The 15413-nt window shown below is 39.9% G+C and overlaps 1 protein-coding gene across 2 annotated transcripts in view; it reads right to left on the minus strand.

Annotated features, from left to right (window-relative positions):
* Positions 1 to 1998: 1998 nt before the first annotated feature.
* Positions 1999 to 15413, minus strand: part of cdh13 (cadherin 13, H-cadherin (heart)) — a 361145-nt gene continuing 347730 nt past the window's right edge. For both annotated transcript variants that reach the window (XM_086074542.1, XM_086074543.1), the window contains one exon: positions 1999 to 4019. In XM_086074542.1, coding sequence (XP_085930668.1) covers positions 4012 to 4019 — 8 coding nt within the window. In that variant the 3' untranslated portion in view covers positions 1999 to 4011. The remainder of the gene's footprint in view (positions 4020 to 15413) is intronic.

Below are 15413 nucleotides of genomic sequence, written 5' to 3' on the forward strand. Positions count from 1 at the left end.
ATAATCTTTGAATGAATCCATCCATGTTCTAAAGCGTTTGTTCTCATTAGGGTCTCGGGTGGGCTGCAGGTACACTCTCTATTGGTCGTCAACACACACACACACGCACGCACACGCGCGCGCACACACACGCGCGCACACACACACACATGCACACCCACACGCACACACCCACACAAATGGCACACTTTTGTTGCCTGGAAACAGACAAGACTCATGACAAGTTTTAGTCAAGCAAGTCACAAGTCCTAAAATTGTTGACGTGTAGTAGCATAAGTCAGACATCAAGTTAAGTCATGTGACTTGAGCCTCAACAGTGACTGAAGTGGATATTATGCATTGATAAATACAACTAAAAACCTGTGGCCTAACCATTGGTGTATGACCTGTCCCTTGGGGCACTTGGTACTAGGCCGCCCAGATATATTAATTTTATTTATTTTTATAGTGTTGCATGTATGCCCCATCGTCCTTATCACCCGGTCGGCAATGTTCGACAGCATGATTTTACACTAAGCAAATTAATGTGTGGGTGAACTGATCAATATTCCATACATTTTGTGACACTTTGTTTGGTTATGTGCTGGGATATTTTAGAATATAAAATGGGTGACTTGGCTCAATAAATGAAAAATAAAACTGTTTAATTTTACGTATCCAAAATTAAGTGGGAAGAAGTGAAACTTAATTACTCCCACCGCTTATTAAGTTATAATCGATTATTAATTATATTTTTAATTATTTAACATCCTTATTACTAATCAATGTAGTAATTTACTTGACTTATTGTAATATTTTATCCCCAAATTAATGTAATTCCTCAAGAGCTTGTTTCACAATTTGGCATTTAGCATTTATAATGGTCAAAGTTGACTCATACCCTGCTGCTCTGTTTCATTGTCCAATGTTGATAATATGCATATTTGGGGATTTTTGACTTTTTGATATTATTATAATGTGATTCTACAGTCCACTTTGCTGCTGTAAAATCAGAATTTCCCCATTTTAGAGTTTTGTAGTACATAAACAAAACATGGCCAAATTTGTAAAGTTGATGTGCTTGCATCTTACAAATGATTGCTTAAGGTTGCTCAGTGAGGCCAGGGGTGTGCAGAGGGTGGAGCCAACTGGTTGGTGGCCCGGGCATCCATCTGGAGGACATCCACAGCTACCTCCCGCCCCCTTATCGAGGAAAATATATTGTCGATCGATAATAGTTGCAAGTTGAAGGGGAATCCTGCTGGGATAGAGGGGGCATGAATTTTGAGAAAGGGCCTGTTGCCAAATGTTTCTGGATCATAGAAGCAGCTAATGTGCTTTGTACGCCACTGAGGGCGGCGTATTGATTTAACTTTATTACATTTTAGGGTGACAGAAAATGCATCTGATGAGCCTTTCAACATGGTTGAATATTTTGTAGGTGTAATTCCTACCAATATCTACTTTTTTTTATTATTATTATTTTTTTAATCAGTCTGGAGGTGTTATGGAGACTTGCTATAAGGCTGAGCTGAATGGGAGTGATCATGATAATTGAGTGGTTATTACAGATGAGGATCCTCTGTTAATAGGTGCTAAATGATCATCTAGGAGGGAATTAATGAGATGGCGGATGGAGAATATTAGTATCATTATTATTCAGCATTATGGTTGCTATTGACATTTCCAGAAATAACTAAGGGGGGTTGGTGTAAGAAAATCCTCAACGCTGGCAAGGCTGTAGATCAGCCGGTTATAATTAGGATGTGAAATTAAAATGATAAATGTTTTACAGTGATGCAGTGAGTCAGATTAAATGTCAACTTGCCTTCATGTCATTTACATTATATATCGCATATCATAACAGTAAGTATCCTTCTGGCTAGGACTCACCTTGTGCAATGCATTTACTTTGAAATCTGGCCATGCAAATGGGAGTGAGTTTAGTTAGCATGTGAGTTTAGTTAGCAGGTGTTGATGTTTCTTAATCAGACAAATAAATTACACAGAAGCAACATGTGACAATTTTCAGTAACGGGTTTATTAAATTAGTGCAAAAGACAGACATTACTCGTTCCAAATGTCTTCTTTTTCTTTGAGGTTGCGTTCCAATCGAGCCCGCACTCCTTCCCCCTCGTTTGATAAGTGCAGGCAGGAGTGAAAAGATAAACTACGCATCACATCACATTCTTTGTTTTCTTCTTTTACATCGTTCTTAGGACTTGAAAACAGATGAAGCGCAAACAGGGGAGCAAAATTTGAACCGAAGCACATATGAGCATTGAAAACTCAAAGACCACACTGACACCATTGGCATTAAAACGAGGGCTCAAGTTCACTGATGGAAAAAAAGAAAGAAAAGAAACATTTCTCCTTGTCTGTGTGGGGAACTAAATTAAAGTACATAAGCTAATCAGTACTGTATATTCATACAATGGTAAAAAATTAACTATTTATATAATAATACTTTTTTCCCCCCAAGGTTCACACCATTACTATAAAGATATACTGATTCCACTCCATGACAACTAATGCAATAAAAACAGTTAAATCGAAGAAACATCTCCAGGGTTTTCCGACTTTAAAGGCTTATTGGCTACCACCTTATCCTAAGAGACCACAACCACTGCAGACAAAGAAACAGGCAGCTTCTCTCCTCTGAAACAGGGAAACTAGATCAAGCACAGTCTGTTGAGAAGAGAAAAGAACACATCAAAAAGCCAACACGACGCCCACCACGACCGTGTCTCAGCCTTCGCCGTGTTTGTTGGCATGGGGAAAGGGAGGTAGGATAGAAGGATGGGGGAAACATTTCAGATGGCGTAGTGAATTCCAGTTTGAAAATGATTATGGAGTGTTTTTCGATCCAGCAATTCATTTACTATAGCACTTATCCCGTTTCATGTCAGAGTGGAGTGCATTTTAGATGAGAGGTGCTCGCTCAGGTGTTGTGTGTCCTGGACTTGTTGCCTGTCAATCACAAAGCTGGCATGTCGGAACAGACGACCATTTACACTCACATTCACACCTATAGACAATTCAGGTTTCTTCGAACCTCACATATTTGTTTTGGACTGGGGGGGGATGCTGGAATACGCAGAGAAAATCCACACAAGCACAGCGAGAACATGCAAACTGCTCACACAAACAACTGTGATGTCCTCCGGCAGTTTTCATTAAGCCTGCTGTTGAGACATTAATTGATGATGTTTATTATTGTGGTAGAAGTGTCATCTTTTCTATTTTCAGATTTACCTTTTCCTTGAGCTAATTAATGGAAATACCGTTCAGTGTGATGTAGAGCAGTTCTCCATGATTAAACACAACAGCTTTTAATGTTTTCTTTCTTCTTTTTTTTTATGATGGAATTAGTAACACTTTCTTATATTGCTCCTCACCATAAATGGGTCATGGGTTTGTAAAGTTGTGGATTGTAGAAACTCAAGTAAGTCTGACAGACAAATCGACTTAAAGCAACATTTGTTCAGTCGAATAATGTTATTTGATGGGGTTCCATGTAAACGGCAATCAAATCAAATCCGGTCACTTGATGCTAGAACATCCTTTGAAAGAGTACATTGCATTCACACGCAAAAAAACATGACACATTCTACTGAGATAGATTTTACAGAGTAACACACCCCTACTGTTTTTGAGGCTGCAAAAAGAAAGATGTCCAAATGTGTTAAAAATATGAATTGAATAATCAATGGTGTCCAGGGTATGTGTGGACCGAGGACAAAATGTTAAATAAAGGTAGTCAGACAAATTAAAGTTGATGTGATATAATGCGGGATGGAGCAGTTCACCAAGGAAAGTAGCGATGAAGAAAAGCAGACAAGTGTAGCGAGAAGATAAGTGATTTTTTACACAGCAGTTGAGCTTGTGGGGATTGTGTCTATTGTCATGTATAATTTGTCATGGTGTGAAGACTCCTTTTCCTTCTCTTTCGTCCTCTCTGCTAAGCCAGCGTTGTGTGCAGGAGATAAGTTGTTGCTTTCCGGTTTTGCAAACAGGACCATTTTGCAGAAGCTACAGGCCTGGTGAGACAAGACATGAAGAAAAAAAAAGGCTGAATGGCAGGAAAGTGAGGCATGGACACAGAGTACAAGAGGTAAACTAAGGTCAGCGGGGAATTACAGACGGCAGATATCAGTGTATTTTCATTAAATATTTAATAAGGACAGTGTTCGAAAAATATTTTTTGCACTTACAAAATGTAATATCACTTTACTGAGACAAAAAAAATATATATATATATCAACCAGTTCAGGGTGTACCCCGCCTACTGCCCGTGAACACAAGCGGTCAAGAAAATGGATGGATGAATGTATATATATATATATATATATAGAGGTAGGCTCGCGGGGGCAGCAGCTTTAGCTCTCTAGCCACTCTCTGACGGGATCCCAAGGCGTTCCCAGGCCAGCCGAGAGACATAGTCTCTCTCCAGCGTGTCCTAGGTCGTCCTCGGGGCTTCTCGCCGGTGGGACATGCCCGGAACAACTCTCCAGGGAGGTGTCCAGGAGGCATCCGAACCAGATGCCCGAGCCACTTCAACTGGTTCCTCTCAACGCAGAGGAGTAGCGGCTCGACACTTGAGTCCCTCCCGGATGACTGAGCTTCTCACCCTATCTCTAAGGGAGACACCCTGCGGAGGAAACTCATTTCGGCCGCTTGTATCCGGTATCTTGTTTTTCGGTCACGACCCACAGCTCATGACCATAGGTGAGGGTAGGAACGTAGATCGACCGGTAAATCGAGGGCTTTGCCTTTCGACTCCGCTCCTTCTTCACCACAACGGACCGATACAGAGTCCGCATTACTGCAGACGTTGCACCGATCCGCCTGTCGATCTCCCGCTCCAACCTACCCTCAGTCGAGAACAAGACGCCAAGATATTTGATCTCCTCCACTTAGGGATCATCTCATCTCATCCCTGACCCGGAGAGGGCACTCCACCCTTTTCCGACTTAGGACCATGGTCTCTGATTTGGAGGTGCTGATTTTCATCCCAACCGCTTCTTATTTCCAGTGAGAGTTGAAGATCACGGCTTGAAGAAGCCAACAGCACCACATCATCTGCCAAAAGCAGAGATGCAATGTTGAGGCCACCAAACCAGACCCCCTCAATGCCTTGGCTGCGCCTAGAAATTCTGTCCATAAAAGTTATGAACAGAATTGGTGACAAAGGGCAACCTTGGCAGAGTCCACTGGAGACAAATTTGACTTATTGCGGGCAATGCAGACCAAACTCTGACATCGGTCCAAACAGCCTGTATCAGGGGGACCGGTACCCCGTACTCCCTATGGTGATTAGACTGTGAGGCAGCACAGAGCGAGTTACGATACAATTTGTGAATGGATTGTGCATGCTTGCATGCTTCAAAGTAAGGGTTCCGAAAGGGTTATTCGTGAAAGGCAGAGGTTCTACCCAGAACTATGGGCTTCTAGGGAACCCTTTTTTGAAAATAATTAAATAAAAAATCTTCAAACCGTTTAAATACAGAGAACTCTTTTTGGAAGAAGCGTTCTTCAAGGGCTGTTGAAAACCTGGGTATTAGAAGATCCTTACCATCAAATTCTCAAACGTTTAGCCTCAGTATTCACTCAGACGTTCTAAAGAAATTTTACGAGAGTATTGAGTAAATTTTACCAGTTAATTACAAAAAAAAAGTTACTCGAGCATTGGGAAACAAACTCATGACCTTCAGGTTGGGAGACAACCACTGTACCACCTCAATTCCCACTCTCTCCAAGTTGTGTCTTGTTTGTCCTTGTACTGCATTGCTGGTGTGTCCAAAATGAGGCCAGCTTGAAGTTACGAGGATTCCACCTGACACCAGCAAAATACTAATACACAGCAGGAGCGGCATGGCGCAGGTGGTACACTGGCTGTCCCCGAACCTGAAAGTTGTGGCTTTTTACCTCACCCTTTGAGTAGCCTTTTGTTTTTGTACTAAAATGTACTAAAAACCTTCATTGTAAAATGTACTTAGAATTTCTGAGTGAAATAACTTTACACATTTTTTTCCAGTCTTTTTCCCCCACTTTTTTGTATTTTATTAGTGCACTATGGGACTGAGACTGGGACTTAAGAGGAATTTGTCTGCAGAAGAACTTTTTTGTGTGACAATTTCCAATTTGTAATGTACAACACTTAAACTTAGAATACCAGAAGGTCATCTGTTCAATTCCCACTCTCTCCAAGTTGTGTCATTGAGTCCTTAGGCAAGACATTTTAGACACATTGCCTTCTTTGCCACCCTCACTGGTGTACGGATAGTGCGAATGTTTGGTGGTGGTTGTGTTACCCAGGGGAAAAGCTGTATTTTTGTGTGTGGGACCTGTGAGCTGGCTGCCATATTGATTGCTCTGTGGGAGTTGAATGCTGGTTTTGCTACACGCTCCGCTCTCTTCAATACAGGTGTGACATATCAGTGGTGATTGCTATTCACACACGTGATCACCTGTGTATGAATTTGAATTACAAGCTGGGTTGAAGAGAAACCTCAAATAATCAAGGTAAGTTAAATCAACTCTCTTATTTCAGCAAATGTGACATGATGACCCTTATGGAGAAAGGTAGAGTGGTAAAAAAAAATATCTGTAAAATAGTGTGATTCTTAATAAAAAACCCTTATAAAAAACAAAACTCCTTCTGCAGGTTTTAGATAAAACCCTTGAAACATAAAAGGGTTCTCAGTATAACTTACTGTGTTAGTTCTAAATGAAACCCTTGCAATATTAAAGGGTTTTCAATGGAACTTTCTATGAAGGGTCAAGATGAAACCCTTGCAATTTAATAGGGTTCTTTGAGGAACTTGCTGTGAAGGTTCTAGACAAAACCCTTGTAAGATAAAAGGGTTCTCAGTGGAACTCGCTGTGAAGGTTTTGGATGAAACCTTTCACAGATGGTTCTGGGTATAACCCTTTATGTTCTCAGTAGAACCCTTTGGAAGGGTTCCAGGTGGAACCTTCATAAATGGTTCTAACAGGAACCAAAAAAGGGTTCTCTTATGAGGACAAGCTGGGGAACCTAAAAAGGTTCTAACAAGCACTTTTACATCTAAGAGTGTGGGCTAACATGTATGCTTGCACTGTTGTTCGAGCTCAAAAAGTTATTTATTTTATTTATTTATTTTATAATTTGAAGATGCCAGAATTTGCACATAATTTTGTCTGATGACATTGTTTTTAAAAATAAGACATTATGCTCATGCAGTTAGTACTTGAGTATTCTTTTCAGCAAATACATTTTTTTTTACGTGAACTTGAAAGATTTTTTGATGACTACTTTTTACTTTTACTTGAGTACAGTTTTTGGCTACTTTACCCACCTGATATTTCTTTTATTATTATTATTATTTTTAATTCTTAGAGTTGTACACTGTTTATAAAAAAAAACAGTATTAAGGGAGATACTTTTTTCCCCATGTATAACCGACTGGTAGGGATGCACCACAGAAGATAAGTGATTTATCAAATACATTTTTGGTGCTTTTTTTTACTTTGACATACAGTATACTGTATATATGGTTGTAACTTCTAAGTATGTACAGCAAAAAAGGAGGCAGGTATTGCTAGACATAAACAACAGACAACAGACATAAAATTTTTACTTTGAAGTCAACCAAAACGTTGGTAATTTCAATAAACTACAAATTAAATTAATTAAAATTTTACATTCTTTAAAAATTTATGTTGAAAAAAAAACATAGAATCATGACACTAATGTATCAAACCGAACCAAACTGTGAATTTTGTGTATCGTTGCACCCTATATATATGAACGTTGCATCATAATCATAATAATCTGTGTGTGTGTGTGTGTTTGTGTGCTTGTAGAGTGTTCTGTGGTAGTATGACAATTTGTTACAACAGATCAAGAGGTAATATGAGACAGTCATTGCTATAGACAGAGTGAGCTGACACACATACACACACACGCACGTACCAAACTATGATTTGAAATATGAGGCTTTATCGATTGCTTCTCGTCTCGTGTGTGACATGTTGGAAGATGTCTGAGCTTGAATGACGCATTTGTTCACGCCAACAGCTTCATTTTCACCCCTTTTCAGCACTTGGGGCTTCCAAGTAGAAGGCATGAAACACATTAGGTGTGGTACCAACAGTTTATACATTTCAAAGAGATTTGTAGAATATGTTGTGCTCATTATTCTAATAACTTTTGCTTTTGTTTGGAAACTATTAATTTGAAATGTCTTCCACACTATTGTGAACTGAAAGTATTGTATATTGTTTGTAATGAATACATAATCATAAAAAAGCGGTATACGTGCACCACACTCCTGCTTCTGTATGACTGTGACAGTGTAGAGGCACTACACCACTATACACGCAATTTATTGCACTGATGCAGAAATACTTGTCAAGAGTAGAACAGGTTTTACGTTCTGTTTTACTTTACAGGCTTACTACTAAGCCTCGGTGCAAGTGCTTATTAAACGAAATGCATGTGGCACAATATGGTGTAAAACAGGCCGTGTAAGTGGGAGGCAGTTTGACATAGTCTGTTACCTTAATAGTTTACTGTTGAATTATGTATTGTGTGATTCTTTTGAGAGACTGTACTGTTTTTTCTCTTAACATTTGGGGTCACAGTCCTGCTGTGCTTTGTTTCATATAGGTTGGCAGTCACTATCATTTAGTTCAACTTTCATTTGTCTCGTCGCCCTCAATGCAGTGGCGGTTCTAGACCATTTTTACTGAGGGAATCTAGGTTTTGCCAGGACACATTTAACCTGCTAAAATTAGTTAACCTTACCACAACACAAAACCAAGCAAACCTGCAATAGTAGACTGTTATACATTTATTATAGACTGGGTTGCAGAAATGTTGTTGATATTACGTCCTATTTTTGTGCCATAAAGACAAATAAAAATGAAGCAAACACTGTGACAGCTCCAGATGTGAGAGAGAGAGCGAGAGAGAGAGCGAGAGAGAGAGAGAGAGAGAGAGAGAGAGAGAGAGAGAGAGAGAGAGAGAGAGAGAGAGAAACATGAGAGTGCCACAGGACTTGGGAAACAATTTCAGAGAGGGAAGATACAGAGCAGGAAAGAGAGACTGATGAAGATCCTGAGAGTGAAGAGGCTGCAAAAACATTTTCCTGCTTAGTATGTGTGTGTGCGTGTGCTTTAGGGTCCTATTTTCGTGCGCAGTGAAAGTCTAGCGCAAAGTGCACAAGAGTGGAGTTTTCTTTCTTTTCATATACCAGGGTTCTGCAACCTGTGGCTCCAGATCCACATGTGGCTCTTTAGTTCCTCTCTTGTGGCTCCCTGTGGATCTGGTAAAACATTAGTAGATTTTTTTTCTTCATATTTACAGTATTTTTTAGAGAAAATATAAAAAATCAGAAGATTACTATAAAATCATATCTATGGAATTGCCCCCCCACCCCAAAAAAAAAAGTCAGACAATTGATTTGAAAAGGCAGAAAAGAAAACATAAAATATCCCAAAACAAAAGAATAAATCAGGATAATTACCATAAATTATTCAATTGGCAGAAATGTCAGAACATTTATTTAACAAAAGTTAAGAAAATGTAAACAGTATTCTAGTATCCATAAAATGCCCCAAACCAAAATTGCCATAAAACAGAGGTGGGCAATCTCGGTCCTCAAGGGCTGGAGTCCTGCAGGTTTTGGAGGTTTCTAACTTCCAACACAAGCTGATTCCAATCAACAGGATCGTTATCGGGCTTATGCAGAGCTTGCTGATGAGCTGATTATATATCAGCTGTGTTGGAGAACGGAAACATCCAAAGGGCAACATGCAAAACCTGCAGGACCTCGATGCCCACCTCTGCCATAAAATGTCCACAAAATTGCCAAAAAATGTCAACAAATTTATAGCAAAAAATAGCCATAATATACATCCATCCATTTTCCTAACAACTTAAATTGCCAATTATGTCATAAATTTGACAGAAAGGCAGAAAAATATAAACGTGTATGAAAAAACAAGTATAAAAAATTACCCCCAAAAATCCAAAAACGGAAGACAAAATGTAGAAGAAAATTAACTCCAGCCAATCAAAGCGGCTCTGCTCATTTCCTTTCAATTCAACGCAGGTGAAGCACATAGTCTACATCACAGAAGCATAACGGACTCAATGGAGTCCACCTTAGAGATCACTCACCTTCAACTCCCGATCGCGTGTTTGTTTGTTTTAAATATACAGTATAATAAAGACAAAAATAATTATCAAAAAAAAATCACTAGGGTTCGATGCACACTGATGTCATATTTCTGAATGAAATATGATGACAACCACCACACATATCAACGGAGCTAAGAATCTGTCTGCCTGCGCCTGGATAAAATCTACTAACATCATGTTTAACCACCTGTACCACAACTTAGACCTGTTTTCCATCCATCCATTATCCACTGCTTATCCAGGGTGAGGTCATAGCAGCAGCAGCTTTAGCAGGGAAGCCCAGACTTTCCTCTCCCCAGTCACCTGGTCCACTCCTCCAGCAGAATCCAAAAGCGTTACAAGGGCAGCCGAGAGGCATAGTTTCTGTAGCGTGTCCCGGGTCGTCCTCTTCCCAGTGGGAGATGCTCAGAGCACCTCACCAAGGAGGCGTCCAGGAGGCGTCCAGGAGGCATCCGAACCAGATGTGGAGGAGCAACGGCTCGACTATGAGTCCCTCCCGGATGACCGAGCTTCTCACCATAGATCTGTTTTCACTTGGTATGAAGCCTAGTCTACGTTTTATCACCAAAATGTCAGCTGCACCATGGGCATTTAATAGAAAACACCTTCGGTCCACCGGAATGTCGAAAAGCAAAGTGCAACGCAGTCTGCCAAATTCCCGAACACGGTAAACCAGACTTGCCCCGTCATTAAAAAAAGATGCACCGGTTCTTACGTCGCAGAGTTTCTTCTGTATTGGCTTACATGCTCAACAATTAGTCAAATTTACAACAAATCAGATCAAGTGAAATTCTGGGAAAGTGAGAAAATTCCCTTTATCCTTCCACAGGTGCACAATCAGGGATAGACGCCAGAGCTTCAACTGCTAATGTCACATGCGCGGCAGGGGAGATCCTGCACCTTACTTGTATAAAGCCACTTTGCACACACCAATGTACAGACCTGGGCGAATCAGTTTCTGTTTCCGTGATGTCAAACACTGTGTCCGGCTCGACTACCCTGATTTCAAAGAAAATTAGGGGAGCTGCGTTCCATTCCAACAAAGGCATAAATGCCCATTTCTGTCTGTGCTAGTCTGTCAAAATCCCAAAAGAGAGAAAACTCTACTCTTGCGCTCGGTTACACTGTACTTTGAACTAGACTCGTGCTGGAATGAAAATAGGGCCCTTAGTATTTGTTAAGGTTGGACTCAATTTGAGCCATTATAAGTAGAGATGCAGTGGGAAAGGGGCAAGACGTATGATGGTTTTATGTTTATGAAATTACTTTACATATAAATCTGTCCTCATTCATACACAACTGTGAAGAAACTATTGACAAGATAAGCTATTCTAGTGTTATGACAGGTCTTGCTGATGAGACAAGATTGAGCGATTCCAACTTCAGAACCAATAAAATGATCTCAGAGGAATCACTCAACAGGAGGAGTGGCAGTAGCCACTCATCAGTCAAAATTTCATGAGGAAGAAACTAGATAGAGTGGAAGTGTCACAGGCTGAAAGTCTTTTTGCACGGAATACTGTGTGGCAACAATTAGAAGTCGTTGTTCACAGATGCTTTCCTTTAAAATTGATGGACCCTGAAAGAAGTTAGGCTTGGAAAAAAAATAGCTGCGTTTTTAAGTGAGCCAAACTTGCGGGGAATGAATGGCCTGATAAACCTCACAGCTGGCATTGTTACCAAAAGGCTATTTGTCAAGGACCGAATAAAGTATGGCAACCTTGAGATTTCACGTTATGACTTACCCATTGTTCTTTATACCCAGTTAACCAGCATTTAAACACATTTATATTCAAGTCCAATGTGAATATTATGAAGACAAAAAATATGATCGAGGAAAAAGATGTCGAAAGTATGAGTTACATATGGGACAATAAATGGCAATCAAATATTATTATAATAAAGTGTTGGAACGCGGCCATCAGTGGCCGGAAACGACGCTGATGTGTGAAACCCGGAAGTCTACCCCATTCAATTACAGCTCTATGATGGGCCGGTATTTGAGTTTGTAACGAGACCACGAAATCACATTTCTACACAAAGCTTACAATTTTACAAAGAGTCCGTAAAATTGAATGACTAAAATTTTACCAGCCCGAATTTCACTTGCATGCATCAATTCATCAGAAATATATTTTGTCGATCCTCTAAAAGATATTGGGAATTGTTCATTAACACAAAGCGACTATAGTTGGGTTTCCATTCACCCATTTTTATTCGAATTTTCAAGAAATGGTAAAATAAAAAAAATAAGAAAAATGTGAATTTTGGCGATGGAAACAGGTTTTGCGAATAACTGGATACACGGCGCACGTTTTGACCGGATATTACGTCACACATACATTTTTAGTCACAAAGCTATGGCAGACGATAAAGTAAGGTATGATTGGGAAACAACAAAACAAAGCGAATATGAATGCATTTTAGATGGAAAACAGCAAAGAAACGCTACGGTGTATCAAGAATTACAAAAGCAAACTCATACGACATCATCGCACGGTACAGCCGCTACCTGTTTTTCTTCTTCTTCTTTCAAATTAATGGTGGATCACATCTCTATGGTGTATTACGCCACCTACAGTTGCGGAGTCCCCTCTCAATATTCGCAAAAGAAGAATAGATGGAAACGGGCATAAGTTACATGTACGTTTTGCGTATTTTCACAAAATCCGCTTAAAAATTCCGAAACATTTGGATGGAAACCTAACTAGTGACTGGCTTTCCTATTAGTGTTTGTGTGTGTGTGTCTGCACTCATCTCTAATACAAATAGACATGTGCATAGTGGACACACTTGCTTTGTACAAGAGGCAAATGGAGGTACCTTTTATAGAACATGCAGAAGAACATAAAATGTAATGTTAAAAAAAAAAATCGTAATTATCATCATGGTAATGCATAATTTATATCAGACAGCAATCCTCACTCTAACCCGTGGTATAAAAATATTCTCAATTTAATGACCACACCGTAAACACTCAAGGCATTTATGGTGATAGTTTTTATTGATATGATATCTAATTCTTCCATCCAACCAGGTTCGCCCCCGAACCAAATTGGGGACCAAAGCAAAATTTTATTAGGAGTGTTACGGGTGAGCTGAAGCCTATTTCGGCTGACTTCGAATGAAAGCCGTACTACACCCTGGAATGGTCGCATGTAGAGACATACAACCACTTACACTCACATTCACACAGTCAGTGAGTGGGAATGGAACCTTCACTACTTTCACCAAAGTCAGGCGAGTGTACTGCTACACTAACAATGACTTCCATACTAATTATTTACACTATTTCACTATCTCAGAACACTTATTTTGACTGGCACAAGGTGGCCGAGATCTTCTCCTATAACTGTTTTTCAGTCAATAAAACATTTCAATGTTCTGAGACTATTCTATAACTCAAGAAAAATAATTATTTTGTATGTTCTCCATTTAAGATGGGGTCATAGGTAGTAGGGTTCTTCTCCAATAAAGACACTATTGCAGGGACAGTATAGTATGATCAGCCACCGTGTTCTAGCTTATTAGTGGATCATGCTCCCTCACACTCTCACATGTTCATGCTTGATGTGTGCTATGCACAGCAAAAACATTTTTTAAATTATTTTTTTATTTTATTTCAACTAATAGATCAAACAGTCTTCACAGCATGATCTGAGATCAAAGACAATTCTCCAAGATACTGTATACAAACCACAAATGGCCACCATCAAAAGAAGTTGAAATAATGAAAAAGATGCCTCTTTCCAAGAGTAAATAAGCCTGTAAACATTCTCTCAAGCTGGAAAGAGGATTTGTGTAGAGCTGTAGAAGAATGAAAATGGCTGTCGTAGTGGAGTGGAGGATCAGAGAAGACAAACAACGCGGACTAAATACCCCGGGGGATGCAAGGTAAATTAGCGGCATCTTGTTTTTGAGTTTTTGCAGTACTCAGGGGTTAATTGTTTGGTTTTACGACACCCTCACTCCTTTACTCTTGCCTTTTCAATATTCGGTAACTCTTGCTGAAATGACAAAGAAAAGCAGAAGCAATCAAGTTTCCTGCAGTGCACCACAGCTTCAGACCAATTTACTGCTACAGCCGGTAATCCTGCATGGACAAGATTGAGGTTTGAGCTTGTAGACACTAAATCGAGCACAAGTGGGGGAATTCTGTGCACTATATAGGGAACTGGGGAACTGTGTGTGTGCACGCGTGTGTGTAGAAGAAATCTCACTTCCTAAGTTAAATTGTCTTATAGGCAAAAGTCCAAGCCACCAATCTGTATAAAGTATTTATAGGCTATACGTGGTGTGCTTTCACATTGGCTTCAGCTATCCATCTTCAGCTTTGAAAATGTGTTTGGAGCAGGCGAAAAGGTGTTGAGGAGAGATAATATTTGACCATAAGTGATGCAAAGAACATCAGTTCACATGTGCACTGTTAGGGGGCAGCGTAGCCTACTTTGTTGTCTTACTATGATGAGACACCATGGGAGGATATGACAAAAATGTATCATGTAAGACACAATTCATTTGGATTCCTTAAATGGTGGTCATCAGCCAGTCATAAGGCACATATAGGCAAACAACTATTCACATTGACACATATGCACAATTTAGAGTCTTTAATTAACCCGGGAAGCATGTTTATGGAATCTGAGTGGAAGTTGGAGTACTTGGAGAAGAACCATAAAAGCATGGCGTAACAACTCAACTCAGGAAGGCCTGCACCAAAATTGTTTGACTCCATTTTAGTTCAGAGGGCATAAGCTTTATAAATACATTTAACCCTTTCAATGTACAGTTATTAGTAGTTTTCTTAAAGTCAAAATACTGCTCTGTAAACTTGTAAATGACATTTTGTATATGGACATCAACGCTTGAAATAAGCAGTTTCACATCACAGTTTGTGGGTCAAAGTTAGCATTTAGCACCTCATTTTAACGCAATGAATAGCCAAAACGGGAATTAGGTGCCGAGACAACCATCAAAAGGGAGAAGAAGGGAAAGAAGAACCACTGAGACGAGCCTAAAAAGCGTTGCTGAGCTCACGTCACCTACAGTGGGAAGTTGGAAGTCAGGGGAAGCTCTGTACTACTTGTGCAGAGGAAACTAGCTAGCAACAGCTTCATCTGGCTACTAGTGTGCCTAAACATGTTGTGGAGTAGCTTCCAAGACAGTACCGGTAATCATTTCCTGAGTGGCGACAAATAAGCTACTTTTCTGACATGTGTCATACTCACGAAGCGATAATGAGAAG

Source organism: Leptonotus elevatus, chromosome 4 (assembly GCF_054856555.1).
Source record: "Leptonotus elevatus isolate MCC_2025b chromosome 4, RoL_Lele_1.0, whole genome shotgun sequence".
Lineage (NCBI taxonomy): Eukaryota > Metazoa > Chordata > Actinopteri > Syngnathiformes > Syngnathidae > Leptonotus > Leptonotus elevatus.